Source organism: Ornithorhynchus anatinus, chromosome 18, assembly GCF_004115215.2.
Source record: "Ornithorhynchus anatinus isolate Pmale09 chromosome 18, mOrnAna1.pri.v4, whole genome shotgun sequence".
Classification (NCBI taxonomy): domain Eukaryota; kingdom Metazoa; phylum Chordata; class Mammalia; order Monotremata; family Ornithorhynchidae; genus Ornithorhynchus; species Ornithorhynchus anatinus.
Genome location: NC_041745.1, coordinates 28,881,261 through 28,906,098, shown reverse-complemented (window position 1 = coordinate 28,906,098; position 24,838 = coordinate 28,881,261). Strand labels below are relative to the sequence as shown.

The 24,838-nt window shown below is 46.0% G+C and overlaps 1 protein-coding gene across 2 annotated transcripts in view; it reads right to left on the bottom strand.

Annotated features, from left to right (window-relative positions):
• Positions 1-24,838, bottom strand: part of RFC1 (replication factor C subunit 1) — a 55,069-nt gene that overhangs the window by 11,836 nt on the left and 18,395 nt on the right. The window contains exons 1-11 of one of the 2 annotated variants that reach the window (XM_029046498.2): positions 21,061-21,121; positions 16,475-16,707; positions 11,791-11,868; positions 10,825-10,902; positions 9,532-9,619; positions 7,347-7,639; positions 5,725-5,832; positions 3,795-3,974; positions 2,233-2,337; positions 1,209-1,599; positions 610-719 (exon numbers count right to left, since the gene is read on the bottom strand). In XM_029046498.2, the coding sequence (XP_028902331.1) occupies positions 610-719; positions 1,209-1,599; positions 2,233-2,337; positions 3,795-3,974; positions 5,725-5,832; positions 7,347-7,639; positions 9,532-9,619; positions 10,825-10,902; positions 11,791-11,868; positions 16,475-16,707; positions 21,061-21,085 (1,689 nt within the window). In that variant the 5' untranslated portion in view covers positions 21,086-21,121. Of the gene's footprint in view, positions 1-609; positions 720-1,208; positions 1,600-2,232; positions 2,338-3,794; positions 3,975-5,724; positions 5,833-7,346; positions 7,640-9,531; positions 9,620-10,824; positions 10,903-11,790; positions 11,869-16,474; positions 16,708-21,060; positions 21,122-24,838 lie in introns of those variants that run through there. The other variant, XM_029046497.2, reaches the window with a different exon arrangement.

The window sequence follows — 24,838 nt, the reverse complement described above, 5'->3', positions numbered from 1 at the left end:
TTAAAACCGCGGCGGCATTTCCTAGCTCCAAAAGGCTGGCCCTTCCCACCAAACTAAAAGGCACTCGAACAGCTGTTTTCCTGTCATCCTCCCTAACTTTGTAATCTTCAATACGTCTTGAGAAAGGAGGAAGAGAAGGTGCCAGTCCCCGGAAGCTGGAACTTTTAGCAAATCCAAGCCCTGAGTTTTCATCTTGCCTTGTAGGCAGCTGGCACCTTACCTCAGCCTCGGCCCCCTCAGAGGGCGAGGGGCAAAAAGCCACCTGGACAGGCCTGAGGGACTCACGCAGGAGGCTAAGGAAGTGGGACACTTTCAGCCTCTCTCCCCTTTTGGTGGGTCTGCTGCGTGTGGAGTCAGGGCGGCACTCAGCGTGTGCCGGGCAGGGTTAGGCTGGTCCTTCCTCCGTCCGGCGCCCGGAGCAGGGGCCGGCGGTGGACGGAGAGGAGGGGAAGGGAGACCTTCTACAACTTGAGCGGGCAGGATGCCGATTTCTCCAGCCGAATCTCCCAACCGCACACGGCCCGCAAACATTCCACTGGCAGATTTGACTTCTGGAAATTCCATGGTACGAATGCCTTCCTGTGGACATGGCGGACTTCAAACACTCACCTCACACACTAAAGAAGCCGTGGTGGTCTTGCCAACTCCCGGGGGGCCTGAAAGTAACGCGGCCTTAAAACTGGAGCCGTCATCTCTGCCCACAGACTTACTGGACTTGGCTGTGGGAACAAACGTCACAGAATGAAGCCGGCCTACCAGGAACGCTTATTGGTAGAAAGGAGTTCTGAGTCCTTCTGAGACCCCCACCTCCTCCAGGAAGGCTTCCCCCCAAGAAACTCTTCCACCCAGAATGCAGGCTCCCCCAAGACCCCCCGCCTCTGCACTCGAGTCAGCAGCGTGGCTTAGTGGGTAGAGCCCAGGCCTGGGAGTCAGAAGGACCTGGGTTCTAGTCCCGGCTTCGCCATCTGTCTACTGCGTCTCCATGGTCAAGTCACTTCACTTCTCTGGGCCTCAGTTACCTCATCTGGAAAATGAGGATTTAAGACTGTGAGCCCCTTGTGGGACAGAGACTGTGTCCGTCCTGACTGACTTGTATATATCCCACTGCTTACAACAGTGGCACATAGTCAGTGCTTAATAACTGTTAAAGAAAAAAACAAAAACCAGTCAAATTGACACATAGAGAACGAGTAAAGCTATACATTCACCTTGTCTCTTCTCTTCCGGTGAGGTCCCGGGCCAGTTTTTGAGCCAGCGCAACAGTTTGTTCGCACAGCTCTGGTCCCCTTGTTGTCCAATTATGGTCTTCAGAGAGGTGGGCTTGTACTTATCTACCCACAGCAAACCCTCGGCTTTGCCTGGGTCGGCAACCCGCCCGGCCTGTGAGACGCCCTTCTTCTCTTCCCCGGCCATTTGTTGGAAGTCCAGGCCTTTTCTAGAGCTGCTGGTGTCCTTTCTGGAGGCGTTTGGGACGTCATCTTCTTCTGGCGTCCATTTGCCCTTTTTTGATCCACTCTCCTTCCTGTTGGGGGTAGCTTTCCTCTTGCCCTGGTTGGCTTTTTGTGGCGTCTTCTCCAGTATTGATTTTTCTTTCTTGACCTTAATAGTTAGGAAATGAAATCTGAGCAAGAGAGGGAGGGAAGAGAGGAGAGACTTGGGCAAGTCACTTCCCTTCCTCTGTGCCTCAGTTACTTTATTCTGTAAAATGGGGATTAAGACTGAGCCCCATGTGGGACATGGATTGTGTTCAACCTGGTTAACTTGTATCTACCCCAGCGCTTAGAACGGTGTCTGGCATATAGTAAATGCTTTATCAAATACCACAGTTAATTATTATTACCCATAATTTATATTAATGTCTGACTCCCCCTCTAGACTGTAACCTCGAGGCGGGCGGGGAACGCGTCTACCAACTCTGCTGTACTGTCCCTTCCCGAGCGCTCAGTTCAGTGCTCAGCACACAATAAGCGCTCAATAAATACCGTCAACTGATAGATTACAACGTGCCTTGATTCTTCCAATTGGGTTAGAATGATTTAAAAAAAAATGAAACCCCACCAGGCATTTCTAGAGCAAGCCCCTCCAGCTCTCTGGGGAAGGTGAGCTCATATTTGTTAGCAGGGGGGCAAGTGCGGGCGGTCTTCCACCCCAGCCCGAGGCGAGCCTTGGCCGAGTCCCGGGGATAAGGCCAGTGGACCGCGGACCAAGAAAACAAACGGCGCCATTCCAGACCTCAGCTTCTGCTGCCATCTCGTATTTGGACTTCTTGCCGGGCATGGTACGGATCAGGTTCAGCAGACCGTCCTCGTCGATGATTTTGGTTCCCAAAGCAGAGGCCTAAAACGATTGGAAATTCAGCCCAAGGAGACCCTTGTGTGGTTTCCTCTAGCGAAGGGACCTGGCACGACCTGTCACTGAGCTCCGCTTCCCTACGACTGATTTCCATTCCACAGCCAACCCAGTCTCTGTACCCCAATCTCGCCTCTCCCGCTGCCGTCGCCATCCTCTCCTCCTTGTCCACGTCCTCCCTCGGGTCTGTATCTCCCTCCCTCTTGCCACACAAAAGATCACCTCGCTCTCCACCTTCAAAGTCCTACTGACATCATATCTCCTCCGAGAGGCCTTCCCAGACTAAGCCCTTTATTTCCCCTATCCGTTCTCCCCTCTGCATCCCCTCTGCTCTCCTCTCTCTGCACCACTTTAAGCACTATGATTCTCACCCCAGCCCCATAGCACGTACAGTCTTCTAGACTGTAAACTCACTGTGGGCAGGAAATGTGTGTGTTTATTATTTTACTGTACTCTTCCAAGCACTCAGTAGTGTTCTGCACACTGTAAGTGCTCAATAAATACAAATGACTGACTGACATACATATCCTTACACTCTGCGATTTCCCCTCTCTGTAATTTGGTTTCCTATCCACCTATCCCACAGGCTGTAAATTCCTTGGGCAAGGAGGTCGCAGAGCAGCATGGCCTAGTGGCTAGAGCACAGGTCTGGGAGTCAGAAGGACCTGGATTTTATTCCCAGGTCTGCCACTTGTCTGTTGTGTGACCTTGGACAAGTCGCTTAATTTCTCTGGGCCTCAGTTACCTCATCTGTAAAATGGGGAATTAAGATTATGAGTCCCACAGGGGCCAGGCAGTGGGTCCAACCTGATTATCTTGTATCTACCCCGGTGCTTAGAACAGTGCCTGGCACAAAAGTCCTTAATAAATACCATTTAAAAAAAAAACAAAACAACTATCACATTGTACTTCCCCAAGTGCTTACTATGTACTGCAAGCACACAATAAACACCACTGATTGATATCAAGTCACCCGTTTTGGGAACACCAAGTCCCGGCTCCCAAAAAGAGTTGGGGACAAGCGACCTCACCCCATGTCAACCATAGCCCAGGAGGTGGTGAGAGCAGACACCATCCAGATCTTGGGCAGGCCGCGGCTGGTCGGTCACGGTGAACCCCAACTTCACCCCATTTTTTCCTTCTTTTAAAAGGTATTTATTAAGCACTTACTATGTGGCAGGCAATGTACTCAGCCCTGGGCCAGATACAAGTTAATCAGGTTGGTCACAGTCCATTACCCACATGGGGCTCAATCTTAATCCCCATTTTACAGATGAGGGAACTGAGGCACAGAGGAAGGGAAGTGGCCTGCCAAGGTCACCCGGCAGGCAAGTGATGGAGCAGGGATTAAGACCCCAGATCCTTCTGACTCCCAGGTCCAGGCTCTCCCCTCCCCTTTTTCCTGCCCAGCCCAGTCTCACCCCTCCATGCACACCCCAACAAACCTTGTCGCTTTTGGACTGCCCACTGTCCCGGCCCATGACGAGGTAGCTTGTCCTCTTGCTGACGTTGCCCGTAACCTTCCCTCCGTGTCGCTCAATCAAACACTTGGCCTCGTCCCGCTCAATGGACTCCAGGACGCCCGTGATGACGAATGTCAAACCTTCCAGGCAATTCTCAGCTCCCTATGAAACAGAACCACACACAGTCTTGTGAATGCTCTTTGCTATGCATTTACTATGTTCTGGAGGGCTCTGGGGAGTTAAGGGTTTACTATGGACTGTGAGCTGATTATCAGGATAATCAGGTCTCAAATGGGCTCACGGTCTAAACAGGAGGAAGAACATGTACTGAATCCCCATTTTGCAGATGAGATAACTGAGGTACAGAGAAGTTCAGTGACTTGGCCAAGGTCTATGTTTCAGGCACTGAACTAAGTGCTGGACTGTAACCTCATCGTGGGCAAGGTATGTGTCTACCAACTCTGTTGATTTGTACTCTCCCAAGCGCTCAGTACAGTGCTCTACATATAGGAAGCACTCAGTAAACCGTGTTTCATTCTTGACTCTTCTACCTCTGTGACTTGACTCATACTATTCCTCCTGCCTAGAACTCCCAAATTTTTTTAATGGTATTTATCAAGCACTTATTATGTGCTAGGCACTGTACTAAACACTGGGGTAGATACAAGTTAATCAGGTGGACACAGTCCCTGTCCCACGTGGGGCTCACAGTCTTAATCTCCATTTTACAGATGGTAAATAAAGCACTGAGAAGTGAAGTGATTTGCCCAAGGTCACACAGCAGACAAGTGGCAGAGCCGGGATTAGAACCCAAGTCCTTCTGACTCCTAGGCCCATGCTCTCTCTACTAGGCCATGCTGCTTCTCCATTTCACTAGACTACAGCACTCTCCAACTTCTAGGTTCTCCCAAAAACCTACCTCCAGGAGGCTAGAGGAGTGGAGCATGTGGGCTGAGCTGTGGTAGATCAGTGAGGTGAGAAAGGATGGGACAAGCAGTTCGAGTGCCTCAAAGCCGACGGTAGAACTCTTTCAGTCACCAAGCTCCAATTAGCAGGCACTGGGGCCCCATCTTAAACTTGGGTGGGCTGGTGGAAAGAGCACGGGCCTAGGACTCAGTGCACCTGGGTTTTCATCTCAGCTCCGCCACTTACCTACTGTGTGACCCTGTGCAAGCCATTTCATTTCTCTGTGCCCCAGCTCCCTCATCTGTAAAATGGGGATTAAGACTGTGAGCCCCACGTGGGACATGGAATAGGCCACACTGCTTCTCTAACTGCAGGACGCTGAATTGTGCTACAAGCCAGGACTCTCCTTCACACCAGAAATGGGGGCCCAGCATTCTAGATGCCAATCCCATTTTTGCTCCCTTTGATTTAGATTCTGTGGGATTGGGACTTCGAAAATATGGACCAAGCTATGCGGAGGTCTGAGGAAAAGACCATTGAAAGGCAGCCCACTGGTATATATATCACTATTGCCTCAGTATTTTCAACACTCACATATGGAGAGAAAACTAGCACGTGCCCACTCAATAGAATCTGTCAGTAACCACGCTGGGGCTTTTTTATGGTATTAAGTGCTTATTACGTGCCAGGCACTGTTCTAAACCCTGGGGTAGATACAAACTAATCAGGATGGACACGGTCCATGTCCCACGTGAGGCTCACAGTCTGAATTCCCATTTTATAGATGAGGGAGCTAAGGCACAAAGAAGTGAAACGACTTACCCTAAGCAGACAAGTGGTGGATTCAGGATTAGAACTCAGGTCTTTCAGATTTACAGGCCTGTGCTCTACTCAGTAGGGCCACACTGCTTCTCTATCTGTGGGACCACCTTAGATCTAGTGTGTACACACAAACACACACACACACACACAGAGTACGTTTCACAGCAGTCACGCTGAGACTGACCTGTGGAATCTCCTTAGAACCCAAGGCCTTGGGACCCTCTCGATTCAGGTAGCTTCGATAAGCCTGGTAATTAGTGCGTTTCTTGTCTGAATCTTCTGGACTTACAGACTTTGGGGACGGAGAGAAGATTTTTTTTTTAAACAAGCAAACGAAGAAATAGTCAAACTTCTGCTTTACACTGTTTAATACACACAAAGCTCATCAGAAATGTGTAAAAGAGATGTAAAACATGAGTCCCCAGGTTTGATTCATTTAAAAAACCACAACACCTGAAACTAAAACAATAATTCTTTACTTCATTCAGTTCTTCATTTTAATGTTAAAATCTGCCCACATCAGTGTTAAGCTACAATCGCTGACCCAAATGACTCAAGTAGTTCTGTTTTGGAAAGTCCTGAGAAAAGGTTCAGGATCATTTAGTGAAAATATTTCCCTGCATCACACCTAACAATCCTGATGGAGGAAGAGGTGTGCCAATCCAGATAAATATTACAGAGAGGGAAACTGGGAAGCAATGAGGCAATTGTCCCTAGAAATGCATCTGCCCGCAAACACTACCTCATCCAACCCTTTAGAAGCATCCGAAGCACAGCAGCTTTTCAGTTTCTCAAATTAGCAATGATAGAGAATGGTGGACAATTGAAACAGTCTTTGCATTCCAAGATCCCAAGGACCCGGGAAGGACAATGACCGTTCTAGTCTGGAAATTCAAAAAGCATTTGGAGGACAAGACCACATCTGCAGCTCAAAAAACATACAAAAACAAAACCCTACAGGAAAACAGATTTATGCATTCTTGACACCAGAAATACCCATTTTCCCTTTGAGATGTTTTTCCATGACTCATGAGCAGGACACCCACTCCCCAGGGCACACCACCAATCACGGCTCCGGGGAAACAGCAGGGAAAATCTCCCTCTGCTGAGGCTCAAAGGGCAGCAGGAAGGGGGTGTCATCTCCCTTCCCCAAGAAGTTTAGGCATCTGTTTAGGGAGCAGGACCCTCCTGGCCCAGCACCAGCTGGGGGTTATGGGTCTAAACAGCAGGATGAGGGCTGGGGAGGGAAGAGGAGGAGAAGAAGGGGTTCAGTTTCCACCAAAGTAGCCCAAACCACTGGGCTCCCAAGAAAGACCAGTTGCCCAGAAACAAATCTCCTTCCTTCCTTCCTTCCTTCCTTCCTTCCTTCCTTCCTTCCTTCCTTCCTTCCTTCCTTCCTTCCTTCCTTCCTTCCTTCCTTCCTTCAACAAATCTCCTTCCTTCCTTCCTTCCTTCCTTCCTTCCTTCCTTCCTTCCTTCCTTCCTTCCTTCCTTCCTTCCTTCCTTCCTTCCTTCCTTCCTTCCTTCCTTCCTTCCTTCCTTCCTTCCTTCCTTCCTTCCTTCCTTCCTTCCTTCCTTCCTTCCTTCCTTCCACTGTATTTATTGACCGTGTACTACTTTGGATCAGGATGGCCACGGGGCCTACCAGCTGAAGTCAAACACCTGAGCTATTTGCCTTGGGAATACTGACCACTTCGCTGGGGCTCTCTCCAAGTAAAGAAAGAGCCAGCTGGCATCCAAGTTACGACTCAAAGGGAAATCCACCTCGCTCACCGGCCAACCCCAATGACCCAGAAAGCAACCAACCTCTGATTTGGAAGAAGAAACGTTACTTTTCTTAGGAGATCTGGTCTCTTCTTTCACGAAGTCTGTCTTTCCTTTTCTCCCGAGAGCAGCCCCTTTTTCCTTTTCGCTCTCTCCTTTTTGTTTCAGGAGTGCCAGCTTGGAGCTCATGTTCGGAAAGGGGAGCTTAGTTGACGATCCGTGTGCAACTTGACCCATGGAGGGCTGGGGGGACCGACATCCTCCCGAACTGTCCCGCTTAATTTGTTCCCCCGGCCTGGAATTCTCACTTTCGTCTGAAAATCGGGCTCTGCCTCCTGGGAAGAAGAGGTAGAAAATGGATCAACAACTCTGGGGCAGTCAGCGACATTGAAGGGCGGCTCCGCTGTGGGAGGAGCCCGGGCCTGGCTGTCAGAGGACCTAGGTTCTAATCCCGATTCTGCCGCTTGTCTGCTGTGTGTGACCTTGGGCAAATCACTCCACTTCTCTATGCTTCAGTTACTTCGCCTGCAAAATGAGGACTCAATACCTGCTCTCTTAGTTACAAGCAGTGTGGCCTACTGGATAGAGTACAGGTCTGTGAGTTGGAAGGACCTGGATTCTAATCCCGACTCTGCCATCTGTCTGCTGTGCGACCTTACAGAAGTCACCTTTTTTGTGCTCCAGTTACCTCATCTGTAAAATGGAGATTATGACTGTAAGCCCCATGTGGGACAAGGACTGTGTCCAACCTGATTATCCTTTATCTACCCTAGTACTTGGAACAGCACCTGGCACATAATAAGCACTTAACAAATATCATCGTCATCATCATTACAGCACTTAGACTGTGAGCCCCATGTGGGACAGGGACTGTGTCTGACCTGATTAACTTGTATCTACACCAGTATTTAGAACAGTGCTTGACACTTAAATACCATAAAAAAAGGCAGAAGTTTCTTGGGGTCCATGTGGGGCCCTCCTTGCTAGCCTGGGCCAGAGCCTCCACAGAGTCCCGAAAGCTTGCTCAGCCCTTGATTTCCCATTTCCCTAAAGCCACACCTTCCTGTTTCACAAAGTGAAGAGCATTTCCTTGCTCTTATGGCTTGTTTTCAACGGCATCCTTATCAGGATTGGAATCAGTAGTAGAAATGATAACAGTACTTACTAAGCACCCGCCCATTGGGTGCAAAGCGCTGTACTAAATGCTTGGGAAGTAAAAAACAAAGTAGTAAAAGTTCCCTGCCCACAAGGAGCTTACATTTTCAAGAGAGCCAAATTATTATGAATATTTTCCCTTCCCTGGGTAGCTAGCTAATCAATCAAGGGTATTTGTTGAGCACTTCCTCTGTGCAGAGCATGGACAGGTACAATAAAGTAAGGAGATGCAATCCTTGCCCTCAAGGAATTTATAATCTAGGGAGGGAGCCAGACATTAAACAAAATTCCATGTAGGAGAAAGCAACTGAGTATAAGGCTGTGTACGTAATTGCTATGGGTGGGGTGGGACAGGGTGCTCAATAAATACCACTGATTGATTCCAAACACCTTACGTGGTCCTTGACCAATACATATTAATGTCAAGAGTGTGATCCATTCTAGCAAATGAATAGGAAACCAAGACCACAAGAATACTATCAATCAATCCATGGTATATACTGAGCTCTTACTATGTGCAGAACATTGTACTAAGCGCTTGGGAGAATAAGATACAACAAAATATGCTCAACAAATCTTGGAACGGTTTGCCTTCTGCATGGTAGCCTCTAAGGAATCTACAGTCTCTCATTACCGGTGTAGTCCTAGCCAGAGACGACCACGGTCGCTCTTCTGATACTCTCCCTAGTGCTAGTACACTACTCTGCACAGCGTGGCTCAGTGGAAAGAGCACGGGCTTTGGAGTCAGAGGTCATGGGTTCGAATCCCGGCTCGGCCACTTGTCAGCTGTGTGACTTTGGGCAAGTTACTTAACTTCTCGGTGCCTCAGTTACCTCATCTGTAAAATGGGGATTAAGACTGTGAGCCCCACGTGGGACAACCTGATTCCCCTGTGTCTACCCCAGCACTTAGAACAGTGCTCGGCACATAGTAAGCGCTTAACAAATACCAACATTATTATATGAAACAGTGCTTAGAACAGTGCTTGGCACACAGTAAGCGCTTAACAAATACCATAATCATCATCATCACAAAGTAAATACCATCAATTGATTATTTCAACAGAAAATACCTTTATGAGAATGTGTTTGCTTTTCTGCTTTGCTTGGAGTAGTTTTCTTAGAGGAAAATGTCTCATTCTCTTCTGAATCCTTTCGAGCCTAAGCAAATACAAAAAAAAGTCAACTATGCATGAGCCAAGCAATAATTGACACCATCTTCAATTTGTAAAGCCAAGCCCTGGCGCATGACATTACCAATAACCAATTGGTAATTACCAATTTCCTCAAATTACACCATCCCTGGGTTATACCTTCATCCTGTCTGGTGAAGACACTGAGACAGGTTTTTTTAAGGGACCGTTTCATGGGGAGCTGAAACTTCCATCCAAAGTATCTACGGAATCACAGCTTGTTTCACGGAGAGCTAAAAGCACTTCTGCCAAAAGTATCTGAAGAATTCCAGCCTGCTTGCCAAAGTCTATACCCAGTTTGTTTTCCTCCATGCCACACGGGATCTCAAAAGCAGTTTTATCAATTACCAGGGTACTGAAATTAAAACATGTGCATTCAAAACCAGGAGAGAATTATCTGGGTTTGGCACAGAGACCTGCCACCTTAAGGCAAAAGGAATAAATCTCCCCCGCTTCCTAAGACCCAAATTCACCAGGAGAGAACAACAGAATAAGTAAACATGATTCCTGCCCTCAAGGGGTTTACAATCTAGCAGGCAAGACAGACAATAAACTTGCACAGGAAGTGGGATACTTCCCTGGATAGTCATTTAAACACTACTTCTGATGCTGTTTCTCATCCTAAGAGAGCAAATATCTTGGTATCTTTTCAAGTAAATGTGCTGGTTAAGATTTATGTTTCTGAGTCCACTGCCAGTTTGAAATCAAACAGCTTTCTACGTATAAAATGAATCTTGCTTTCTACAGACCAATAAACCACTGTCCTGGAAATACAGCGGATTCCTCACTTCCTTCCATGTTACGGTGACCAACTGTCCTGGAATATCCAAGACTGCCCCTTGTCCCTTGACTTAGTCTGCTTATTCCCCAAAGTCCTTTAGGAGGGGCCACAGAAAGGAAGTGCCACCTCTCCCAAAACGCTGAGCGTGGGTGAAGTCATCTTGCAGTCAGGATCCTGAATTCCAAAACTGGCAACTCCCTTTCCTGAAGCTGCTTGCTTTGTGCTGACAGTTTCAGCTTTGAATTTATCTGTGAACCCTCGAAAATGACGAAGGACATCCTCAATATACAACCCTAAAAAGGTACTGACGGTAACCTCACTAATCTGGACGAACTGGGGAAATCCAATCTGAGGGGGTGAAAAGAGGTCCTCTAATAAACCGCATACATAACCTTTTTGTTCTTTGGTGCTTCATCCAGCAGAGCCAACGTCTTGGCAAATTCCTCATCCTCATGCAGTTGTCTCTCCAACTACTCCCCGCAAAAAAAAAAAGACCCAAAATGAAAGGGCAAGTCAGAAGATCAATGGACAATTCAGATGGCATGTGAAGAACGGAAATAATGCTTCCTAGTTATTTTCCTAAGTGTTAGTGAACCATTTCGATAGCAGAATTGAGAACCAGCTTTACGGATGAGAACATTAAATCAGACGTTCAATTAATCAATGGTATTTACTGAGCGCTTACTGTGGGCTGAGCGTTTTGAAGAGAACAATACAGTAAAGTTGCTAGAAACCTTCCCTGTCCTTGAGGAGCTCACAGATAAATATTTCACAGAGGATTAGACGTTTCTATTTTTTCAGTGAAAAAGACTTTTACTAAGAGCACTGGCTTGACCTACTTCTGCCCGTATTTTAATTAATTTACTACCTGGCAGAATGGGAAAACTGGTAGAAAAATGCCTTTTCAATACCCGTCCAGGGAACTTCCCTGCTCTCTGCTAGACGATTCCAGTGTACAAAGTCTGTACTGATCAAAGGAAGCCGGTAATAAGGAATAGAGAAGAGGCAAGCATAAGAATAAAACACCTCAAAAAAACCAACAAAAACCTATTTGAAAACTGTACGAGAGTAAACTGAAAGGAATAATCTTGTGGAAAGAGCCCAAACCTGGGAATCAGAGCATCTGGGTTCTAATCCCGGTTCTGTCACTTGTCTGCTGTGTGAACTTGGGCAAGTCACTTCACTTCTCTGGGACTCTAACCTCATCTGCCAAACGGGGCTTAAGATTATGAGCCACATTGGGGACAGGGACTGTGTCCAACCTGTTTAGCTTGTATCTCCTCCACTGCTTAGTACAGTTCGGGGCACACAGTAAATGCTTAACAACTTCCATTAAAAAAAAAGAAACAAAAAATTACCTCTGAGTCTTCTTCAAGCTGCAACTGCTTAGCTATGGCTTCATCATCTATCGTCGAATCATGTAGGTTCTGGGAAGGCTACAATATAAAGAATCGGAACAGGATTAGTTTGGGGTCTAGGGAGCGTGGGGATTAATGATGACATTGGTAACCAGTGTAATGAGGAAACACACTTCACATAAAAACTTCACATAAAGGACCTCGTGACTGAAAACCACCTTCACCTCAACTTTCCCTCGTGTCCACCAACACAGCTATTAGTCAGACCTAGAGGTCCCAGGATGACAGCAGAGCAGAAAGTTGAAGTTTGTGCTATTCTGCATTATGGCACAAATACAAAAAAAGTAAAGGAAGAATCAATAACAGGCCCTATTCTCCCAAGGAGAAAAGGGCATATTTTGGTAGAATTTGGGAGACTGGTGGTAGAAGAGACAGGGAGGGAGGGAGAAAGAGAAGAAAAGAAAGAAAGAGAGGAGGAAGACAGAGAGGAAAGGGCAAGAGGGATAAGCCAGAGAGAGGAAAGAAAAACAAGGAAGTTCAAGTTCATGTCTGCAAAGGGGAAAAAGAGCTGGCCACTCTGAGATGCCAGTAGGCGATCTTTCCCTGTAGACGCATTTTAGGAGCACGGGGAAGTCATTTATTTGTCAGGATCGCATCTGTAGAGTTTAGGGAGAGTCAACCAGAGGCTTAACCATTCCATTCCCAGCTTGGGCAGTGGGTGGAGAGTGGAAGGCAATCTACTAAGAGTCAAAACTCACCTGTGCTGGGCAGCAATGGCAAGGGAGAGAGTCGAGGGTGGAGACTCAAGTTGACAGAATGGAAGAAGGCAATGGTAAACCACTTCCGTATTTTGACCAAGAAAACTCTGTGGATACACTACCAGAACAAATGCAGATGGAGGTGGGGCACTCTGGGGCAGAGGTTTCCATGGAGCCACTACAGGTCGGAGGCGACCTGGCAGCATAAGACAAGACTCTCCCAAGTGCTTCGCACAGTCTTCTGCAGGTAGTAGGCATTCAAGAAATACCACTGACTGACCAAGTGCCTACTGTGTACACTGTACTGTGCTAATCACCTGGGGGAGTACAATACTAGTTGTAGTATTTATTAAGCGCTTACTGTGTGCAGAGCACTAAACTGAGGGCTAGAAAAGGAATACACAGGTGGGAATTAAACGTGGTACCTGGTCCTCAGGAGGCTCAGAATCTAAAAATGAAAAGGGGGAGAGAGGACACCTAAGGAGAGACGAAACAAAACAAAACACTAGGACAACAGAAAGTCAAAAATAAACATATACGATCCCCATAGACTGAAAGGTCTCTGACGACAGGCATTGTGTCTACTAACTCTGTTGAACTGTACTCATCCAATCGTTTAGTACAGTGCTCTGCACACGGGAAGTGCTCAAAAAAATACCACTGATTGATTCTTGCCCTCAAGAAGCATACAATCCAAAAAGGCAGATGGACACAAAACAATGTACATACAGGAAGGAAAAGACAAAAAAAAAAAGAACAGAGGAGTAAATCAGTATTCAGAGTATGTACATCTACATGTACAAAATTGCTAGTGAATGAGCAGTTAATCAAGGTGGGCCTCCTGGAGGTGGTTGGATTTCAGGAGGGTTTTGAAGAGAGTCACTTAATTTTTCTGAGCCTCAGTTCCCTCATTTGTAAAACAGAGATTAAGGCTGGGAGCCCCACATATGACATGGACTGTGTCCAACCTGATTAGCTTGTCTACCCCAGTGCTTAGTACAGTGCATGGCACATAGTAAGCACTTAACAAATGCCATTTTTACAAAGCAGGGGTGGGAGGGGTAGGTTGGGGAGGGGGTGGCCTCCCTATTGGTGTCAAAAGGGAACTCAAGGTGGCAACCCAAGCTCAAGGCTAAAAGGAGAGAATCCCATGTGTGATTAGCAAATAGAAAGAGAAGTATTGAGATAAAGCGTCAAACAAACAAACAAAAAGAGATAAGACAAAGAGGAGGGAGCAGAACAGGCAGTGGGCATCCGACCACTGTGACGTGGGGTGAGCGGGCGAGGAGGAAGGACGACTCTCCCATCCCCGACCCCACTACTGAGCAAAACTCGCCTGGTTCTGCCCAGCTGCCCCGCCGTGAATGAACCCATCTACAAGCTGCACTGCAGAACGTGTACCTTTGTTTCTTCTTTGACTCTTCTTTTTTTTAATGGCATTTGTTAAGGGCTTAATATACGCCAAGCACTGTTCTAAGAGCTGGGGAAGACCCAAGCTAAAGAGATTGGACAGTCCCTGTCGCACGTGGGGCTCAGACATTAAGTCAGAGAGAGGAGGATTTAATCCCCATTTTACAGGGGAGGTAACTGAGGCACAGAGAAATTAAGTGACTTGCCCAAGGTCACACAGCAGACAAGGGGCTGATCCAAGCACTTATCCTCTTCTGCCCTGACTAATGAATCTGCCTCATCACTGACCTTTGTGCCTCCTGTCTCTCCCCACCCCACTCCATATTTCTCTCCGCTGCACAGATCGTTTTGCCACAAAAAAAAAAGTTCAATTTTCTTCAATCCTCGAGAACCTCCACGGGTTGCCCATCCAACTCCATATCAAACAGAAACTCTTGACCATCCTTTAAAGCCCTCAATCATCTCGCTCCCTCCTACCTCACCTCACTGATCTACTACAACCCAACCCGCACACTTTGCTCTTCTAGAGCCAACCAACGCACTGTACCTCGATCTCGTCTATCTCACCACCAACACCTTGCCCACATCCTCCCTCAGGCCTGGAACTCCTTCGTCCTCCATATAGACTGTGAGCCTGTCACTGGGCAGGGATTGTCTCTGTTGCCGCATTGTACATTCCAAGCGCTTAGTACAGTGCTCTGCACATAGTAAGCGCTCAATAAATACTATTGAATGAATATATGCCAGATCGCCACTCTCCCACCTTTAAAGCCTTATTAAAATCACATCTCCTCCAAGAGGCCTTCCTCAATCAAGACCTCTTTTCCCAGGCTCACTCTCCCTTCTGTGTCATTTACGCCCTTGGATCTGTGACCTTCGGGCATTTGATATTCACTCCACCCTCAACCCTACAGTACTTATGTACATATCTTTAAATTACCTATTATAAATTGGTTATTATTTAATGCCTGTCTTCTACTCTAGACTATAAGTTCATTATGGGCAGGGAACGTATCTGCTAATTCTGTTGTACTGTACTTTTCCAAGTGCTAAGGACTGTGGTCTGCTCGTAGTAAGTGCTCAAAAATACCATTGATTGATTAATTGATCAAAGTGATGGAGCAGGGATTAGAACCCAGGACCTCTACAACTTAGTACAGTGTATGCCACATAGTAAGCGCTTAACATATACCATTATAAAAATAAAAAAATAAATTTTTGACACCCAACCTAGGCTCTTTTCACTAGGACACACTGCTTCTGGTCTGTTTTTTTCCCAGAATGAAGACCCCTAAGGGACAACAGAGCTAAATAGGAATCGGACCTTGCCGGTGTGATGAGCAGCACACACTTGGATAAACTCCTAAGTGCACAAGACCTATACTGTTGGATCAAAATTTCTGGCGAGAGCTTTTGTGGAGGCTTTAAAAAAATATAATAAAGAAAACAACTGCAATGGTGCTGAAACATTTCTAATCACCTTACCAACTAGCACCCACTTCAAATCATCACCACTATTTATCTCAGGGAGAGAGAATCTTACGGCTAAGGAAATCCACTCAAGCTTTCCCCACCCATTTCCAAACGCTGTACTTGTGTACATATTTTTTTGTGGTTTTGTGGGGTTTTTTTTATTGCACCACTCTGTACACAGCCAGTTGTCCAGTGGTTGCTTCCCCTTGCATTTGTATCATTTCCTGCCTTAGGCTTGTTCTTCTTTTCATCGTTTTCAGTATGGGCAGGGAATGTGTCTGCTAATTCTGTTGTAAGGTACTCTCCCAAGCACTTAGAAGGTGCTCTGCATTCAATAAACATACAATAAATAACCGCTGATTAACTGATTATCGGAAAGCAATTTTGGTCCACCTCCACCAGTAAACTGCAAGTTCCTTGAAAGGGGGGAAATTGAGTTCCTCAAATGCCAACTCCTCACTGTACCGTGATCTCGTCTATTCATTCAATCATATTCTTTGAGCGCTGAGTACAGAGCACTGTACTAAGTGCTTGGGAGAGTACACTACAACAATAAACAGACACATTCCCTGCCCACAATGAGCTTACAGTCTAGAAGACTGACTGGCCACAGCCCCCTCACTCATGTCCTGCCTCTGGCCTGGGACTCCCTTTCCCTTCACTTCTAACAGGCGATGACTCTCCCAACCTCTAACAGGCGATGACTCTCCCCACCTTCAAGTCTTATTAAGAATCCCAACTCCTCCAAGAGGCCTTCCCTGATTAAGCCCTCATTATCCCTACTCCCTCTCGCTTCTGCATTACCCATACATTCAGATCTGTCCCCTTTAAGCACTTGATATTCACCCCACCCTCTGACACGGTAATTTATTTTAAGCTCCACATGGGCAAGGTTCATGTCTACCAATTCTACTGCACTGTACCTTCCCAGAGCTTAGTACAGTCCTCCACACACAGTAAGCGCTCAATGAATACCATCAATCAACAGAATGACTGATTCAATAACTGGAATGAAAGTTTATTCTAAAACCCCTGATACTCACTACTTTTCTTTTGCTTGCCACGAGCTTCTTTTCCGATCTCTGGATACTCCCGGTTCCAAAGTAGTCAAGCACTGATGTCGGTGTTAGTTTCCCTGATGACACATGGTTGGTCTTCGCCTGGGTCTTATTTTCGACCTTTGGTGTATACGAGGTTCTCAGATGGTTACTTGCAGACGCTCCGTTCTCTTTAGGTTTAAGGGACGTCTTCTGACAGACAAAGTCATCATCTTCATCTGAAAAAGAAAGCATTCCGTTACTTGGTGTTTCTACACCCAAACCAGCAATTCTTATATAAAGGTGATAACTTGGGCTAGAATTATGAATCTGTCTTTAGAAAAAATGCATTGGCTTTATAAAAAAGTTGACCTATCTATGAAATAGAGGGTACAGACGCCAATCCATACTGGCCCAAGTTATCCCCTTTTCCTACAATCCACTCAGCAGGCTAAGAGGACCATATTTACATCTGCAGTTAATTAGGTTTGACCCACAAATTAAAACACTTAACAAAGGAGGAAGGGGAAAAAAGTCTATGCTCTAGACTGTAAATGCACTGTGAGCCGGGAACGGGTTTACCAACTCTGTTGTATGGTACTCTCCCAAGCGTTTAGTACAGTGGTCTATACAGAGTAAGTGCTCAAGAAATATCACTGATGGTGATGAACCTGACAACTTAAGAAGCCTAAATCTGAAATCCTTCAGCACTCACACAATGAATTTGTCTCTTCTACTAAGTGCTGGAGTAGAACAGGTCCTGGGTTCTGTTTGCAGACTTAAGCAAAAAGCGTATACATGAAATACTAATGCTCCACGACATCAGGTGATAATTTGTCTAAAAGCTACAGGGGAACTGGCTCACTAGAACTGCTTATACTTCTGTTTTCCATTTAATATGTACAGCTCCAAAGCAAAACATTCATCTTTCTGAAATCATCATTCTATGAAGACTTAGAACTATCTCTGGTACAGCGCTCTGCACATAGTAAGCGCTCAATAAATACTATTGAATGAATGAATGAATGAATACAAAGCTCTAATCAGATGCACTAAAGATGTCCAAATCACTGACTTTCTCATTCATAGGTCTGGTACATTAGCATAACTGGTCATCATTCTTTTTTTTATATTTCTTAAGTGCTTACTAAGTGCTGGAGTAGATACAAGCAGTCCATGTCCCACATGGGGCTCACAGTCTTAAGTCTCCACTTTACAGATGAGGTCACTGAGGCCCAGAGAAGTCAAATACCCAAGGTTACACAGCAGACAACTGGGGAAGTCGGAATTAGAACCCAGGTCTCTTCTGACTCCTAAAATGGCAAATCAAAAGCATGCTTCCCTGTTCCTCGAGAAAACTGATTTAGGAAAGGATCAGCATATGGCTGCTTTTGGAGGAAAGGGTTGAGAAAATTGATTTGCAACTGGAAGCTTTCAGAATTTGCTATTCCAGATTAATCCCAAGACCACAGGCCTCACAGGGTAGTTAAGTTACTCCTTTCATCTGTGGCGCTCTCAGGTCTGCGCAGTGCGGGTGAACACACCAGATCACAGAGACTCCCCCGAGTGACTGACCCCACCATCCATACCATTGATTGACCAACTAACCAGGAGATGCTAGCTCCCAACCTCGAACATGAGCCTAACACCCTAGCTGCTCGGCAGCAGAATAGCCGTCAGCATCCTGTTATATATACTGGAAGAAGGGTTTTAGACACTATTAAACAGAGATTCCAAAAGGGATTAAGAAGAAGGAAATGAGATAGTTCAAGGATTTTTTTAAGAACTGTTTCAAAGTATAGAATAGGAGGATACTATGGACAAAATACAAATATCTATGAATTCCCATCAACCAGGAGTAAATATTCAGTGCAGAATTGTACTAAACATTTCAAATAATTCATCCATGGCACTGACTGATTGAAGCAGGCCCCCGCATCCTCCTCCAGGCCCGGCCCTGTGTCCCCATTCACAATCACCCAGTCCCACCAGCTTCAGTTGGGACTGCTATATACGAGTAAGGGGTCAGACCTGGGTTAAGGCTGAGAAGTCCACCAGAGAGCTGGCCACCACTGGCCCAGACGACCGCCTCGGACGGAACCAAACAGGGGGCACCTCCCCAAATGCTACAATCGGCAGCAAGGGGCAGCTCAATGCAGCTTCAGCTTAGGGGCTAGGGCTTCCTCAGACCTAATGCAGGTGGACTCTGGGCTATCAGGCTGTCTTTCCTGCGGGCCCTCGGGTTAGCTAGTCTCTCTGGCTCACTGACCCAGGAGCTCTCTCTCCTTATTTCTTAGCCCCCAGGAAAGGGACTTTCTAGAGCAAGCTTTCCACCCCCTCAGCGCCGCAGCAACTCAGATTATGTTCTCTCCCACGATCCCCACCCCTCTTGCCCTCCAGTCTATACACGCTGGAGACTATACACGCTATACATGCACGCTGAAGACCTGGACATGATCAATTAATCAACAGTATTTATTGAGTGCTTACTATATGCAGGGCACTGTACTAAGCACTTGAAAGCGTACAATAATGGCAGCCATTAGACAACCATCACCCCTGTGATGGAAGCCAGCACACCCTCAATCTGTATAAGCCTAGACTTCTTGTTGCCATTCTGTTCTCGCTTCCAAACTACTGCTAAATCCTTCTCAGATCCTCCGCTTCTGTGCAGCCAGGATCCTTGTTCACATACTCCGACTACTGGACCGGCTTCCTGCCTGTCTTCCCGACTCCGGCTTCTCCCCACTTCAGTCTGTATTCCTTCCTGCTCTTCCTGGCTTGCTTTTCGGAAACATCCCTCACCACCTATCTTTCCTCTCCTCATAACCCTTGTGGCCTAGTGGTTAGAGCCCACGCCTGGGAGTCAGAAGACCAGGGTTCCACTCCTGGCTCCGCCATACAACTGCTGTGAGCCCTTGGGCAGGTCATTTCACTTCTGTGCCTCAGTTACCTCATAATCACAAGCAGTGGCATGAGAAGCATGAGGTCAACTGAGGCCTTAGTTCCCTCATCTGTCAAATGGGGGTGAAGACTGTGAGCCTCATGTGGGACGGGACTGTGTCCAACTTGATTAGCATGTACTTACCCCAGTGTTTGGTTCAGTGTCTGACACATAATAAGCACTTTACAAATGCCATTAGAAAAAAAATGGTTGCCCAGCGCCTTCACATCAAGCCAAGACTCCTCAGCATTGGTTTTAAAACTTTTTATCAGCTCTCTCTACTTTTCTTATTAGCTCTGCTCCACCCCATTACCCCACTGCTTGCCCTCTTCCCTCCTCCCAAGCCCAACTCCTTGGCTGAATCCTGCTCCGATCTCTTGCTCACACTCTCTCCAAGGCTTAGGAACTCCCTTTGCCACTATAACCACCGGAACTCAGCCATCCCCCACTTCAAAGCCCTTCTAAAATCCCACCCCCAACAAGGCTTTCCCAATTCATGATAAGCACCTAAATATCTTACCCGCCCTTCAGCTTCCTCTTGAACTTTACATTTACTGACTTGTGCCCATTCTCAGGACTTCCGTATATTTGACTGCACCATTTTATGGCACTTATTAATTGCTCACTATGTGTCAGGTACTATACTATACAGGTACTGTACTAGAGAAGGAGCGTGGCTCAGTGGAAAGAGCACGGGCTTGGGAGTCAGAGGTCGTGGGTTCTAATCCCCACTCTGCCACTTATCGGCTGTGTGACTTCGGGTAAGTCACTTAACTTCTCTGGGCCTCAGTTCCCTTGTCTGGAAAATGGGGATTAAGACTGTGAGCCCCACGAGGGACAACCTGATTACCTTGTATCTACCCAGCACTTAAAACAGTGCTTGGCACATAGTAAGCGCTTAACAAATACCAAAATTATTATTATTATTACTTAAGTGCTGGGGAAGAAACAAGATGATTGGGTTGGACACAGTTCCTGTCCCACATAGGGCTCTCAGTCTTAATCCCCATTTTACAGATGAGGGAACTGAGCCCCAGAGAAGTTAAGTGACTTGCCCAAGGTCATAAAACAGACAAGCGGCAGAGTCAGGAATAGAACCCAAGTCCTCTGACTCCCAAGCCCTGGCTCTTTCCACTAGACCACTGCTTCTCATGCCACTACTTTTAAATACGTTTATGCCTATCTCCCCCAATTAGAGTACAAGCTCCTTGTGGGCAGAGAACCTTTCTCAAGTGCTTAGTACAGTGCATGGCACTCAGCAGGTGCTCAATACATGCCAATACTACTAGAACAGCCATTATTCCACGGCCAGATATACATCAACCCGAGTCAGAGGATAGTCACCACAAGGGAAATTTTCTGAACAAGAAACAGGGAAGTGAAATGAAATTAAAATTTTGTTAAAGTTCCTGCTTTCTCCTCTCCCTTCAATTTACACACATTACACCAATTCCAATCTTACATATAGTTGCAGAACAAAGTGCAACTTAAAAGATACTGCTATGATTTTGAGGAAGGGAAGATTAGAAAAAATGGAACACTTGTTAAATTCAACTGAACTTTCTAAATTTCTTCTAAACAAATTACGAGAGTTAAGTGGAGAAAAAAATTAATAAAATCATCTCATGCAGCGCCTGCCCGGTATTACCTACGATGGAATCTGAATTATCCATTGGGTTGGAATCGCTAAAGGTGATTTTCCCTCTCTCTCCCTTGGCAGTTTCCCGTAGCTCATTTCTGGGCGAAGGGATTATGACATCAACAGAAAATATCGACCAATCACAATTCTTTCAGAGCCAAGCTTTTTCCGCTAATAACTAGACTGTAAGCTCACTGTGGGTGGGGAACATGTCTAGCAACTGCTGTATCGTTCCCTCCCAAGCACTTAGTGCCACTATCCATAATTTATTTATATGTCTGTCTTCCCTTCTAGACGGTGAGCTCGTTGGGGGAAGGGAACTGTATCTGCTATTATTGTTGCATTGTACTCTCCCAAGTGCTTGGTACAGTGTTCTGCACACAGTAAGCGCTCAATAAATACCACTGACTGAAAGCTTGCTGTGATTACACTGCTGAGCTCTGCACGGAAATCAACTGTTCCTAGCCACATAAGCACGTTCATTCATTCATATTTATTGAGAGCTTACTGTGTTCAAAGCACTACATTAAGCGCTTGGGAGAGTACAACAACAGACACATTCCCTGTCCAATTCTGTCTGCCAACTATGGTGCATTGCCCTCACCCGCACTCAATACAGTGTTCCGCACATATTAAGTTCTCAATAAATGCCATTGACTGATTATTTAGTGAACTGACAGACCTACTTTACTAAATGACCCAAGTACCATCAAAGATTCACCTCCGGAAGGCAGACGGATTCCTAGGTTTAGATCCAAGCGGGTACAAATTCTGCTGAAACTGTAGTTTCATTAAAAGAATACAAAGTTATCTATTAAGGGCACTCCACACCACTAAGATTTTTTTCCCAGAACAGTTGATTTTAAGATAACACTGACTGAGAAGGGTATGTAAATGGGTCACACCCCATCTTGTGATCACCAACATTACTGTCCAACTTCCATAAGAAGAAAACCATCCTGGATGCAGTCCCGATCTAAATAGAGGCAATTCATCAATTAATCAGTGGTCTTTATTGAATGCATACTGTGGGCAGAGCATCATCACCTTCATCATCATCAATGGCATTTACTGAGCACTTACTATGTGCAAGGCACTGTACTAAGCACTTGGGAGAATACAACAGAGTTGGCAGACAAGTTCCCTGCCCACGCCGACCTTAGAGTTTAGAGGGAGAGACAGACATTAATATGATAAATAATTTATAGACCATTGAAGGTTGGGTCTAAAATCTACGGGAGACTAAAAGCCAGTTCTTCACAAATTGACAAGAGCACTGTACTAAGCACTTGGAAGAGTACACTACAAGAGAGATGGTAGATGTTCCCTGACCTTTTTTGGGGGGTCCTTGTTAAGCACTTACTAAGCGCCAGGCATTATACTAAGTGCTGGGGTAGATACAAGATAATCAGGTTGAACACTGTCCATGTCCCACATGGGGCTCATAGTTTGAATCCCCATTTTACAGATGAGGTAACTGAGGCACAGAATTTAAGTGACTTGCCCAAGGTCACACAGCAGACAAGAGGCCGAGCCAGGATTAGAACCCAGGTCCTCTGACTCCCAGGCTCGGGCCCTTTCCAAGCTGCTTCTCGAGGAGCTTTATAGCCGAGGGGGAGAAAGACATTAAAATAAATATATCAACTACATCAAAATAAATCAATTTATATTGTAATCAACTTGATGAATGAATGAAGCATCATCTAATACACACCAGTTCATTCATTCGGTCTTATTTTTTGAGCGCTTACTGTGTGCAGAGCAGGACTCCAGCCAATGAATCGGAAAGTGACCCCACTATCAAGACAGCTTGATGTTAAGGCTCCTGATGAGGCCTACAAGACACCTGCAAGGCACTCTCTAGCAATATTTGGTGAATAACAATAACAACAATAATAATAATGATATTTGTTAAACACTTACTATGTACCAAGCATTGTTCTAAGTGCTGGGGAGGATACAAGATAATCAGGTTGTCCCACACAGGGCTCATAGTCTTAATCTCCATTTTACAGATGAGGTACCTGAGGCCCAGAGAAGTTAAGTGACTTGCCCAAAGTCACATAGCTGACAAGTGGCAGAGCTGGAATTAGAACCCATGACCTCTGACTCCCATGCCTGGGCTCTTTCCATTGAGCCACTCTGTTTCTCTAATCAAAGAAGTTCCTCTACAAGCTCTAATATCGCCAGCCAATGGGTGGTTTCTAATGTAATACTCTTTATCGTAAAGAAACTGGGCTAGTCGATGCTGTTGAGACTGATTCAAATAATTCAGCAAAAAATGGACTCTACAGTACAGCAAGCGACACGTCGACATCCTGAGGTACCTCGTGGTCCTGATAAAAGAGATTTGCAGAGTCAAGGGAGGATCATGTCTAGAGCCACGCTAGACAAGTTGTGGTGTGCCTTTGGTAAAAAGACATTAAGCTATACTGCCCACCGCTAACCCAGGACGTTTTCCACACCAAAGAAGGCTTGTGGCTCTTCATACCCCAGACTCACCGCAGGCAAAAAGCTCTGTCTTTTACAGAATTGTGCGGTAGACACCTGGTATTATGTACCCCACAAAAATAGGGAACGGATTCACCAATCTTTTCGGAATACACAGAGACCATTCCTACACAAATGATCTTGGCCTTCAAATCTGTCCCAAAACGGGAAGGAGACCTTCAACCTTATGGGAGTGTGTTGCTTTAGAAAACAACTCTACAGCCTTGTGTTTCACAGCTCTCCAATAAAAACCATTTTCAAAAAGCCCTTTGATTTTTCCAGGACTGGGCAGTACGTGAGATGTCATTATCGCTGCCACCCCAACTAAACGCTCCATTAAACACTTAGGGACACTAAATTTACAAGGAAGAAACGCCAACAGTTCGCATCAAATATCGGTCCCTGACAAAACCAGACGGCGCTCTAAGAGGTCATCGTCAGCAAACAGGACTCAAGGTCTCCCACTTCATTAAACAGCAAAAGGTAAATATTATTTCCTCGGTACTACAAGAATTTGGCCGTCTCCCAGTGACCTGGTACAACTTACCGGGAGGCTCTGGTAAGCAACGGAGAGATTTAGAGGCAACTCTTTCCTCTTCCTGTAATCGGACCATCGCATATTCGGTTGAGGAAAATCAAATAGGGAAATTTTATTAAAGTATTTCTTTGGGGAGGGGGTAAATGGGAATCCTAATTACCTACAGAGTCAGGAAACTACAATGCAATGAAGAAGGCAGCATGGCCTTGGAAAGAGCACAAGCCTGGGAATCAGAGGGAGCTCGGGGTTTGAACCCAGCTCAGTCGCTTGCCTGCTGTGGGACCTTGGGCAAGTCCCCTCACTTCTCTGGACCTCAGTTCCCACACCTACAAAATGGGGATACAAAAAAACCTGTCCTCCCTCCTGCTTAGAAGGTGAGCTCCATGTGGTATGGAGATGGTGTCCAATATGCTTATACTTAATCTGAGCCTGACCAACATCCGATATGGCGCCCGATATGCTTATACTATATCTGTGTACTGTACAGAGCTTGGCACGACATATGAAGTACTAAAATATTATCATTACTTCAGAATTTTTGGGCAGAGAATGCAATAATTCATTCATTCAATTGTATTTATTGAGCGCTTACTGTGTGCAGAGCACTGTACTAAGCGCTTGGGAAGTACAAGTTGGCAACAGATAGAGACAATCCCTATTCAACAACTGGAATAACAACAACAACGGTACTTGTTAAGCACTCACGGTGTGCCAAGTACTGTTCTAAGCACTGGGGTAGATACACGTTAATCAGGTTGG